General features: G+C 34.0%; 1 protein-coding gene across 3 annotated transcripts in view; it reads left to right on the forward strand.

The window, feature by feature from the left end:
- The window catches only part of LOC108744655 (serine/threonine-protein kinase N), a 73509-nt gene that overhangs the window by 43412 nt on the left and 17071 nt on the right, over positions 1-13026 (forward strand). For all 3 annotated transcript variants that reach the window (XM_018480521.2, XM_025974689.1, XM_025974688.1), the window contains exons 3-4: positions 1861-2108; positions 7575-7805. In XM_018480521.2, the coding sequence (XP_018336023.1) occupies positions 1861-2108; positions 7575-7805 (479 nt within the window). The remainder of the gene's footprint in view (positions 1-1860; positions 2109-7574; positions 7806-13026) is intronic.

Here is a 13026-nt window from a genome sequence, read left to right on the forward strand (position 1 = left end):
TGTTGGAGCATACGTAATCCTAAAATGTAGCATCGTACTACAGATGGCGTTTTCCGCGCCATTTGTGGTATTTTCTAAAACGCGCTGTTAAGACAGCAGGTAAAAGTTGGTCTGTGTTCTGTCGGAGCTGATGAGATTTAAAAAGATCGAAATCGCGATCCGCGTCTGGCAGTTTCGACAGAATACAGACCACTTCGAATTATTTAATTCGATTATGGTAACGTGCTTATCACGTTGAGGTTAGCCACGCCGGAATTCGTTTCAGCAAGTAAATATCCATATATTTAAATGGACCTTGTTGGAGCGTACGTAATCCTAAAATGTAGCATCGTACTACAGATGGCGTTTTCCGCGCCGTTTGTGGTATTTTCTACCGGATTTATGAACAAATACACATGATTTGCGATCACCTCCTATATGTTCATTTTATTTGGTTAAATGAGCCCCTATTATTCAACCCTTTATTACAGCATTATATGTGACATCTGACATGGTTATTTCTACTTTAATAAGTTTCTTAATTACCGTGTTCTTTAAATCATCCTACTTGCTATTCAAATTACGTAAACATTATTTCATTCGCCTGGCTTAAATGTATCCCTAATTTAATTACCGTTCGACAACTTTAAATTAAATTAGTTTGTAAGTTATTTAAGTCTGTAGACGACGTAGGTTCTGTTGAATTGCAAAGCAACGGCATTGTATTTAGGTCAATAAACTTTTTTACGTAAATTAACAGAAAAATATTCGAACAGATATGAGCTCCAAAAATTTTTATTTCAGCGACCGCAATAACAAGTTTTTGTTGATATTAGAAAATAACGAACTTCTCAAAAACTTTTGCTTATAATTTATTTTTAAAGAGAAATTTCAAGTAAATGTATTTTAAGTTAAGACGATGTGCGATTAAGAATTAAAACTTTTTTTATTAAAAAATAACCCCGGAAAAAAATATCGTACTGAAATATAAAAATGTTGTTGCATATTAGATATTTGTGGAATCTATAATTTATTTGTTCATTTATGAAAACGGAAAAAAGGATTTACAAAGAAGGTTTACAGCACTAAACTACAGCCTACCCTTATTTTAATTTTTGTGTGGGTGCACTACCTTAGCTTTCTTTAAGAATTACTTTACTAATTTTCATGTAAGGAATGGAACACTCATCATCATAAGGTCGTCACTCCTAAGACTGGTTGGACACGCACCTCCACTCTTTCCTATCCTGAGATAATCTTCTCATTTCCCTAAAACTAGAACAACCCACATCCTTAACTGTTTGCGAACCGTAATTTAATCTAAGTCTTACCTTTACTTCTCTTAACTCCTGTTTCTGCCTCTTACATGTCTCTGACAAGCCCTTTATGCCTGAGTAGGTGTCCTATCTACCAACCTATCTCGCCTTTTTCTTTTTGACTTCCATAGAGTTTCGAATTTCTAAATTAACCATTCTCCAGTATAGAAGTGACTTCTTTTTCTTGAAGGCGACTCGACCCTGCGCTATCCTCTGCTTTATATCCCTACTACTCCTTCCGTCCTGACTTATCTGACTTCCTAGATACCTAAAATCAGCCACTTCTTCTAATTTTTCGTTTCCTATCTTTATATTCGCTCTTTCTCTGCAGTCCCAGCTCTATAACTGCCTGTTGCTCTTTATACAAACTAATTATCACTCTTCTATCTCTGTAACTCATCCCTACATTTTTAAGTATATTTAACATCTTGACATTAACATTTTATATACACAAGCAAATATGTCTGCTTCCGTTTTTTTTGTATTATTAATAGCGGAGTTTTAGTGCAGTAACATTCAAATATGTAATTGTATTTTTGGTTTTACAAAATCATTTTCTTACCAGATACCCTTGTTCCGTCACCATTATCGACCCATCAGAGGAATCGAGATGGTGTCTCTCTTGATCCACGCATCGAAAACTTAGAGAAACAATTGAACATAGAGTTAAAGGTGAAAGAGGGTGCAGAAAATATGATAAGGAGTATAACAGGGGGGCCGCATTCTCGCGACAAAAAACTTCTTGCCGAAGCTCAACAAATGCTCCAAGACTCAAAGGTCAAGATCGAGTATCTCAGAATGAGGATTCTGAAGGTAAGATTTTTATTTTATTTATAGTGTAAATTTAGATAAAAATTGTAAAAGATTCGCCATCTCCCTAGATACAGTAACATAAAATAAAATTGTAGCAGGCTGTTATGAGGTGGCATGTGTTATGATGAAAATGGATTATTTTCCTGTAGATCTATTTATTTAAATAACTATCGTACATATAAGTAATTTATTTAACACAGAATCTCACTACACCAATGGTGAATTAAGAACTGAACGGAAGGATATTCTGTTACATTTTGCTGGTGACTCATTTGTGCGATCATACGAAATATTCGTGATTATTTCCGGAAACTTCTCGTAAGTTCCTTTTGTCGTGTAGGTCTTGCGCGCCGTATGATTTCATTCATTAGTTGGCTTTGCTATAAAAGAAGAAAATGTGAATGAAAAGTGGATTGAATTCTGAAAAACCTTTTTCCATTATTCCATTTCCAAAACCTAGAATCCTTCAAAAATTTTCGTTCAGTTATGCCGTATTTGCCGAAACCATAATAATGAATGATTAGTTGCCGATCATTTAAAATTAGAACAAGCGTTATAGTAACAGACAGTTAATTTTATACTTTTTGATAATGATTTTCTAGTTCATTTAGAACCCACTTGATGAATATTAATTACCGAATCGACAGAATTAATGAACTTGAATTTGAAACAATGTCTCGAAGCCCACGTAGAGGCACGAAAATACTGACGCTTGCTTGCGCTTGTTTTCTATCGATACTCTTCAAATGAATGCATACTGTTATCTGTTACCAATTCATCAATCTTGGTCTGGAATATCTCTACCGTGACCGTGGATCCGTGGACTATCGAAGAACATGCTTCGTTATTACATGTATGTAGGTGTTGTATGTGTGTGTGTATTTTTTGATCCATATTTATATGTGTAGTTTATTTTTATTATTATTAACGTTTCTAGTTACTATCGGGTTGTTTGGAAAGTCATTTCATTTTTTTTTTGTGGAAATGAAAGACAGTTTTCGTATAATTAACAAATACTTTATTAAATTATATATTGACCGTTCTGGTCCAATACCTTTTGCCATCTTTCTGGTAGTAGCATAATTCCACGCTCATAAAATTTTTAGTCTTTATGGCAAAAAACTGATCGAGGAGGTTTTTGACCTCCTCATTTGAGGTGAAGGTTTTACCGTCTAAAAAATTTTGGAGTGACCGGAACAAATAATAATCCGATGGTGCCAGGTCTGGAGAATATGGTGGGTGTAGCATTGTATCCCATTCAAGCTGTAAAAGCTTTTGGCGAGTGACCAAACTTGTGTGAGGTTTCGCGTTGTCTTTGCTGATGAAGTGCATCATTCAGTTTGTCCAGCTGATGACAGTAGACTTCCGAATTAATCGTGTTATCCGGTAAAAGCTCAAAAAAAAACGATTCCTTTAAAATCCCACCAAACAGACAGCATCACCATTTTTTGGTGAATATCGGCTTTGGAAATGGTTTGAGCCGGTTCATCTTTCTTGCTCCATGACCTCTTGCATTTGACGTTGTTGTATACAACCCATTTTTCGTCCCCAGTGATGATGCGCTTCAAAAACGGATCATTTTCGTGACGTTTGAGAAGCGAATCGCAGACGTCAATGCAGCGACACAGATTTCTCTCTGTGAGAACATGGGGAACCCATACATCGAGCTTCGAGGATAATCCCAGGCCTTTCAAGTGGTCATAAACTGTTGAATTTGATAAATTTAACCTCAATCCGATCTCACGTGTTGTTATTCGCCGGTTCACATCTACTAATGCCTTTATCGCGTCTTTATCAGCTTCAACCGGCCTTCCCGAACGTGGTGCATCTTCGACATCAAAATTGCCGGATCGAAATTTAGCGAACCAGTTCAGGCACTGGCGTACTGTCAACACACCTTCTCCATACACATCAGTCAATTTCTTTCTGGCTTGAACAGCATTTTTACCCTTTCTGTAGTAAAACAGTAAGCTATGTCGAAAATGCTGTTTATCGCTCTCCATATTTAAAAGGGCACCAACGAAAAACTACTGCGTAGAATTAATTGGAATTTTTCACACACAAGCCTTGCTATATGAGCTCTCAAAGCATATAAAAATTATACGGCTTAAATGTGAAGTTGGGTGCAAAAGAATACAATTAAATCCTCTGTCGGGAAAAAACGAAATGACTTTCCGAACAACCCTATAGATATTTCCCTAGCACATTTGCTTTGCTAGTTCACTTGTCATCTAGTTTCTAGTGGACAACGACTAATCGTATACAGTATGCGAAAATTCTGATCTTGGCATTGAATTGTAATATGTCACTGTCATCAACAGTAGTAAAAGGCATGTCGACTGGCTGTTGCGTGTTGTGGTGTTGTTTGAAGAGGCACACAGATGAACGAATGTAGTAAGCGTCAATTCGCATAGTGTACCGTTTCAAGTTCTGTATGTTTATTTATGTCTTTTGCAACCGGTATAATAGATACAAGTTCACATCTAATAAAGAAAATTCGTGTTCGTACTTGTTACACGTTTCTTCTAGTGTAGCGGTAACTTTTTATTACGTCTGTTACCGTTTGTTGTAATTCTGTACGAGTTGTCGCAAAGATACAGGGTATACAGCATATTTACAGCACGGCTCTGTATGGGTGTGAAAAATGGTCGGTGAGGGCCGCGAAAAAGAAAAAATTAAAAGCTTGGTGTTATATAAAGATGTTAAACATACCGTAGATAGGAAAGACTAGAAATCGTCGAATGGACGTCATCTCAAACATGAAGGGCTAGTTAGAAACATAGCGTTAAGAGGGCTTGAAGTAGACTTGTCGGTTGACCCCCTTGAAGTTGGCATGACAAAATCAGCAGGAAAAATATAAACCATCGATAATTAGCCGTGAAATCCGAAAATTAACCGTGGAAACTACCAATGAAAAATTGTAAAATCGGTTAGTAAAATCCTAAACAGTTAGAACCGGTGATATAATTAGTCGCTAATTAATCGTTGACGATATAGTCTACTAACCAGGGAGTTGGAATTTTTCTTTTCAATATGGGGTCATTTCTCCATCTTGACTACCCGACAAGCGCTACTTCGAGTGAGATTATAGTGGGCCCTTTCAATCAGGCTTGAAACATTCTATAAATATTTCGCAAATTCAATGGTATTTTCCAAACATATGAAAAGAATGAACATTTCTATTGCTTATTTCCTTTTAAAAAATACCGTACAACACGCACAATTGCTGAAGGGCTATGGCTTTGGTACTGTTATTCAAAACTAGTTTTTTTTTTAATAAATTCATAGAGGTACGTTTTCAAATAAGTATGATGCACTAATCGAAAAATAATCAAATGTAACCTAAATATTTGCTTATGATATCATCTATTAATTGTTATTAGATTACGCATACATTATCAGTTGAATCACTGAATACACATATTTTAGTAACACGTATTGGAAAAAGTAAATTGATTGTAATAGTCAACATTGTAAGTGTTATGTCATATGGGATATTTTATAAAATGATAACGATTTTTATCATTTACATATTTCAATTATGAATGTAGTTTACGTCAAACCAGGTGACAGAATACCTTTTACTTTGCTATTATTAGTCAAACATCTTTAGTTAGTACTTTAGGCTAGGTTTTATTAGGGTTCCTCAACAGTTATGGTTCTAAATCGTAACCAGGCCTACGTTAAGAGTAGTAATGAGAAGTCAATTAATCGATTTTTATATTTTTTAATTAGTCGTTTTTGATATCTGTTTATAACTAATAAATTATCAAAAAGATATATTTTATTTATTTGAGTCAGTTAGACTACGTTTAGCTATCTAGAGAATTTTCAAAAGTAATCGATTCTTCTTATCATTAATTAAGGTTTTATGAAAGATCGTAATTAATAATTAATCGTTAGTAAAACATTACAAATATTTCAACAATGTTAAGGGCTAAACTCGACAAAGTTACGTATATAACATGGAGTTTAGTTTTAATGATAATGAAGTTGTGATGATTTAATTAATAAATATTAGTAAAAAATATTGTTACATACGAGCATGTATGTGATATCAATACATTGATTTCTGAATGCTCTTGAGGTCTTAAACTAAAGTTGCAAAGGGTAATAAATTATACCGTGAGTGACACATATTTAACAATAGGAAGTCTCGGAAAAAATTGAAGGCCGTTCGGGAAAATTCGATGATAATATACATTAGAATCCGCTTATAATAACATCGAAGGGAAATGACAAACACGTCATACTAAGCGGGCGTCATACAAAGCATGGTCTTTGGAAATAAACAATTTTTTATTTTGGTTAGTTATTTAGTTTAATAGAGCGAAAAACTACAAATTGTATGTATTTATTAACAGAAAAAGAAAAAGAACGATGAATTGTAATACCAATATACATAAGAAGGGTCAGAAAAATGAAACGAAAATGTTATTATTAACCATTTGGGTCACTATAGCCGGATATTATTTCTTGAGAATCGGTCATAATAAACGATATGTCATTTTAAACAGAGTCAGTATATTCAAACTTTCCTATAGAGAATTTAATATGAAAACCGAACTTAACACTGCAATTAGTTCATATTAAACGGTTGGTCAATATAGGGCGAGTCGTAACAAACGAATTCCACTGTATACAGACCTTCTGATGACAGTCGCATTTAGTATATACCAAGTGCTACAAATACAGTGACGAGCCTATAAATACCGTGTGATTTATGTAAATAAGAGGTAGTTTAAGTGTTTTGTTAGTGTTAGTAACTGTAATATATATATATACTCGTTTAAATACACGTGCAGAGCAATGCTTCATATTTATATTTTAACAACTCTTCGAATTTTCAAATTAACCGTTTGCTAGTACAACAGAAGTGAGTTCTTTCTGTTAAAAGCAATTCGATTCTATGGTATTCTTTGTGTAATATATTGGGATTTCTTATTATTGGGTTGTGAAATAAAATATTACTAATTAATTGATTAATAGTATATTGTCTATCTGTAGAGGACATAACACGACTAGAATAGCTAGGATGGGTTTAAGTACACACTCACTCGTACAACGTGCGCACTAACAACGATATACTACACTTTGTTTTATGTCTAATACTGTTTTTTTATCCTGCCTTATTCGAATTCCTATATTAGATATCGAAAATCAACGATTCCTTCCGGTATTTCGTCTCTAGTTGTTATAGGAGCTACATTTTGTCATAATTCTTGCATTTTATTTAAGGTTTACGACTTGATGTGTGTAGAAATTTAAGACTAAACGTGTAAAATTGCAATTATAAACTTAAATCGAAATGTCTCGATATTTTATGTGTATGCGTTTCGTTTCGAAACTGTTTGTACCTATTGGTGAAAACTGTTGGATGTTTGAGTTTCTAGTAATCGATACTGTCGATCGTCGATCATGGTGATTGATTAACTTCTTAAAAGGTATTTTTCTACTTTGTTACAGATGAGGAATAATTTGAATAGCAGACATCACCAGCACGGTTCAAACCACGACCTGTCGTTAAATGGTGAAGTGACAACAACCAGCGAACTTGAGCAATCTCTGGAAGAAAGAATCGAAGAACTAAGACATAGACTGAGAATCGAGGCAGCTGTTGTCGAAGGTGCGAAGAATGCCATTCGACTCTTACAGTATGGCAGCAAGGATAAAACGGAAAAGAGGGCCCTGTCCGAGGTGAGTTAATTATGAACAATTTTTAATAAAATAGGTAGATAGTTCAGGAGATTTAGAAAGAAATTCTTAACCAACCAAGCAGACTAAATAATGAAATTGATCGGTTCAGATAACTAGAATTGCTTTATCTGATTAGATACATCTTTTACTTATGTAAATCCGATATAATACATTTTTCCTTGTATGTATAAAAATACATATTACTCAATCCCTTTAGCCAATCGTGCAATTTGATTTTGATTATGGCAAAAAAAAACTATCAGTAAATAATCTACAATTATGAACTTGGATGACTGTCAAATGGAAGGCAAAAATTTGTACTTGTTTTTTGAAATGTGCAGATGCAAGTTATTAAAATCTGCTTTTACATTTACTGACTAAACCCTGAAATAAATGGAAAATAACTATAAACCAGGCTTGGAACGAATTTAAATCATCTGATTAATGTCATGATTTAAATCAATAGATACAAGGTTAAAAAAAATAGGTATTACCAAGAAAAATTTTGTAGTTCTTAAGTGAGAAATGAACGTCGTTCTTACATGAATATAAGGTCCGTATGGAGGCCGACTATCCAAATTTTATGGAAGAAACTACGGCGTTCAAGATAGTAAAATAAAAAATAAAATTGAGCAAACCTCCTTACATGCATAGTTAAAACAATCATTTCAAATTATAATATGCAATACGTTATAAAACTCGGCAGTTTTTATTAATTTTTGTGAATATTGCTATCACAGTATCACATATAAAATAAATTTAAATATGTGGTGATAAGGGTGTTGATTTCAAAACAATGTCGAGTGTAATTCAATGCAATTAAATTGATAACGATTTATTAGGATATTAACATAATGATATCATCTTTTCTGTCTCCAAATAATTGAGTTACAATTTTTTTGCTCATATCGAAACATGTTTTAGAAGTAAAAACTAGTAGTCCACATAAAATTTAAAATTTTAACTAGGTAGTATAGTGTTGAAAAAAGATTAAGGAAAGTTTTCTCAATTAATTTTATTGGGGCGAAGTGAGCAGAATGTGAGCAAAGGTCTCTATTTAGGACTTTCGGTTTCTTCAGGAGCAAGTTTGTAAAAAAAAATTTAAAATCGGACATGCTACGTAGGAATAATCACCAGAAAAAAAAAATCTTTTTTGTCTGATATCTCAAGAACGGTCAATCACAAATTTTCGAATTTGGCGCTAAAATAACCATCGTGAAACTGTATACAGCCCAAAAAAATAAAATAACAATTTGGACATATGTACTATCGAGGAATAATCGGTAAAAATTATTTATTGGGAGGGAGCTCGTGGCTTAGCTAAGCGAGTGACAATTCCTTACGTGTTTTAGTACATGCTGCATCGCTCCATTTCATCTTGCAGCATACTGCGAAGATTACTTTACTTTGTAAATATATTAGGTCCTACATATATCGTATGCGAAAATGCGAATCTTGGTGTCGAGATTCCCTTAAGATTAACTCTTTCGCAACCCGTATATCTATTATCTTTACGTCACTTATTAAAATTGTTCGCCAAACTTATTGCATTTTTTTATTGTTATATAAAATTAATCTACACTCATAACAGAACTTTTTGTTTGCACCTTAAACGGTATGAGTATCGTGTATAATAAGTCATTCGTTTTAATTATATAATTGTCTCCGCTGTAAATAGTGTTCTTTAAACTGTTTGTATCGATTTATAATCGCACTTGGTAGTTTTCACAATGGAATGGTTTAATTTAATAAAAAAAACAATCGCATGCCGTATCGATGTGTGCAGCGAATAAAACACCTTTTTTGCATAATCAGCCAACTGGAAGAAATGTTAGATTGCCGCAACCCTGTTAATAATTAGTGCATAACTAATGGTATTATCTAATTTAGAAGCATCAGAGTACATTTTTTATGTGTATTAAATGTGTAAAAGAAATCAAGTGAAATTTTACCCGTAACTCTATTTGTAAAGCAAATTCTAGCTATATGCATACATATCTCCTCGGTTAACAGTAATTAGCACACTATTAAGGCGTCTAATTAAAGATTGGATTTGTGTCTTAGCTATCCGTATACACGATTTTGTCGTTTAATTGGAATTTGATTTAATTTTTAATTAAGAGTCACCAATGTTTTAACGTGTCCGGCATGTGCAAATGTCAACATAGTCAGGTCAAATTAAGTTGCGAATGGTTTCCCTTATTGGCATACTTGCAAATTATGCACTATTGACAACGGTACTAACTTTGAACGATTTCAATGAATTGTTTAGTTAATTTGTTGTCATTTCTTCTTTTTATGTCTACGAGCGAGAATTCTATTTTTATAAGAAAAAATGACAGAAGGTATTTGTACGAATTTTCCTATAGAGTACCACATCGCATTTTTCTAAAGATGATGCTACCCATTCATAATTGCATGTACAGTAAAAGTTCTTTATTCACGGTTTCCTCATTTGCGTTTTCTTTATTCGCTGGTGAAAAAATTGCAACCCAGTTCCTGTATTCGCGACTAAAAATTTCATTGTTCGCGGATGCAATCGGTAGACAGAAAAGGATTCGGTGTCATTTATTAAGGGGATTGACCGCAATAGACCGCTCGTGCCTAGTGTAAATTTTTCCAAAAACATGGGTTATTATTCTAAACATTGTGATTTAACGCTGCTAGGTAAATATCTGATTTTTTGTATGGTAACAGACAAAGATTCACACTAACTCGGTACGTTTTTGGTTTTCAATAATATGGTCATTAAAAGTTTTTACACGTGCTTCTTGTAGGACACGTATTTTCAATAGAAATTAAAAAATGGCCTTCGACAGGCTTTAGAAAAGAGCTTTATCTATCTTACTACAAAATTTCAAACCTCTGTTCCAAAGATTAAACTTATGATATCTAGAACCGATAAGCATGTTTTTAATTTACGGCGCGTGTACTACTGAATCCCCCCAATGTATCGGCATCTTTTGACTATGTACTGTTGGTACGTACCGAGACAGCTTTTATAAAAGATGTATCCGAGTTAACTAATTCAAAATTCAAAACAAGTTTTTAAACCCCTGTCTAAAGGTGATTATAACGATTAATTTTAATTGCGAATTTCTCAATAAATTCATTTTATTCTGAACATATTGGTTTTATTTTGGAACCTTAGAAAGTATTCCCTATGATTCCATAGTAATTACCATTCCATATCCACGGTTTCTGTATTCGCGGAATTTTTATGGAACGTATATCCCGCGAATGAAGAACTTTTACTGTAGTAGGATATCCCTACAGGGTTTGTCCAGAAAGTAATAGGACTGAGTCGATTTAAAAAAATTTATTGAGCCAATCGTTACAATTCTTTAAAAACTTTCAAAATAGGCTCCTTCCTTCGGTGTTTGTCGAAGTCGAAGGCCTTCCAGCACGGTCTTCATCGGCGACCTCATCCCGGCCCTCTGAAAAGGCCTGGTGTCACCGAAACACACCACTTCTTGCTAAAGCAACATCTGGGTAAGCCTGCTTGATCATATCAAACGTCGCAGATTTACCGAGTTTCACACAGAATTTAATCGCGAAACGAACGCTGTATTTTCGGCTTGCACCACTCACAGAAACACGTCGCGCGAAAAAGCCTGTTCTGACTCTCCAGGTGCTCGTAGACAACTCACCAGCCGCTCGTTCGTTAGCTAGGAATGCCCTCTAGTGAATCCAGTCGGTGCGCGCACGCTCCGAAGTACAGTCGCGGCGGAAGAAAATCAGTCCTATTACTTTCCGGACAATCCCTGTATGTTCGTCCACTAGCGTTTATTTAATGTGGAATGAAATGAAAAAGGTTTCATTGATTTTGCAAACGATTGAAATTTTCTTCCTTATTTTCCCTCTACTGCAGCGGGTACGTATTTAGAAACAGTCTCGATTTGATATGTTTTTAACCAACGAACAAAAAGAATAAAAGTAGTACTCAGTTTTCCGTGTCATTTTTAATTTTGAACGGTTGATATTGTAAATTTACTGGATACGTACCTACAATCATTCGAAATGCGAATATAGGTTATTGACAAATTTCACGGTTAATTATTTATGGTATTGAACGTTATAAATAAGCGTTTATGAATAGATCGTTTTACGATACTTATGCAATATTACTTATCGTTAGTTATTATATGAATGTCCGTGTAATACGTACATACGTGTACGTCCCGTAGTTAATTATTTATTTGTGAGAACATTAATAATGTTGACTTAGAGTACATTAAACTTATAGGAAAGTTTATAAACATTTTGGTGAGAGTAATTGGTATTTTTTAAAAATTGTCGCAGATGGTACGTATATGATATGTATTATACAGTAAATCTGGATAATTCCAATTCTTACAATATGAACTTTTCGGTAATTCGAATTAGCAGTATAATAGCGTGGAATTCACGCGGAGGATGGTAATAATATCAGTGTTGACAAAAATATTTATTTTTTATTTAAAAAAATCAAAAATCGATCGCTAATTTCGGTCAGTTTTTAAGCTTTTATTAATATAAATACTGGTCAGTAATCATCGACGACCTCATAAAACTAATTTTTCTATTTATCGGGAATATCATTCTTTTTTCTGTACAAAATTTCATGACAGATTTTACCCTCGACTTCATTCGCGTTGATGTCTTAAATATCTATCAAATATCGTCATCTACCACATAAAACTAATTTTTTCTATCCCTTAGGAATAGTGTAGATACTATTCTGGATAAAAGGTACTCAGCGTCCTTTTCTGTACCCCTGAAAATGTGTACACAAAGTTTTGTGAAAGGTTTTACCGCAACATCACTCGCGTTGATGTCCTAAATATGTGTCAAAAGATCATCGACGACCATATAAAAAAAAATAATTTTTCTATATCTCGGGGAAGGAATATTGCGCTTCTGTCCTTGAAATCAGGGAAAATATCGTAATCATTGTCGGTACCCGACTGGAAATTAGTTAGTGGATTGGATTCGATGCGGATCAGAATTGCCTGAAAATTGATCAGAAATAAATCAGGCTTTCTGATCCGGGTATGATGGAAAATCGTCACGCCGTATATGATCAACATAGGATTCATTTTAAAAATCCATGTCGGATCTGTTTCTAAGATCCATGCTGGACCGATTCAACAGATTCATTCCCGATCCAGCCAAAAGATTCATACCGGATCTGTTTAAAGGATCAGGATTATTTTTTATTATTATTATATGAATTTTATTA

This window comes from Agrilus planipennis, unplaced genomic scaffold, assembly GCF_000699045.2.
Source record: "Agrilus planipennis isolate EAB-ADULT unplaced genomic scaffold, Apla_2.0 scaffold16, whole genome shotgun sequence".
In the NCBI taxonomy this organism is placed as follows: domain Eukaryota; kingdom Metazoa; phylum Arthropoda; class Insecta; order Coleoptera; family Buprestidae; genus Agrilus; species Agrilus planipennis.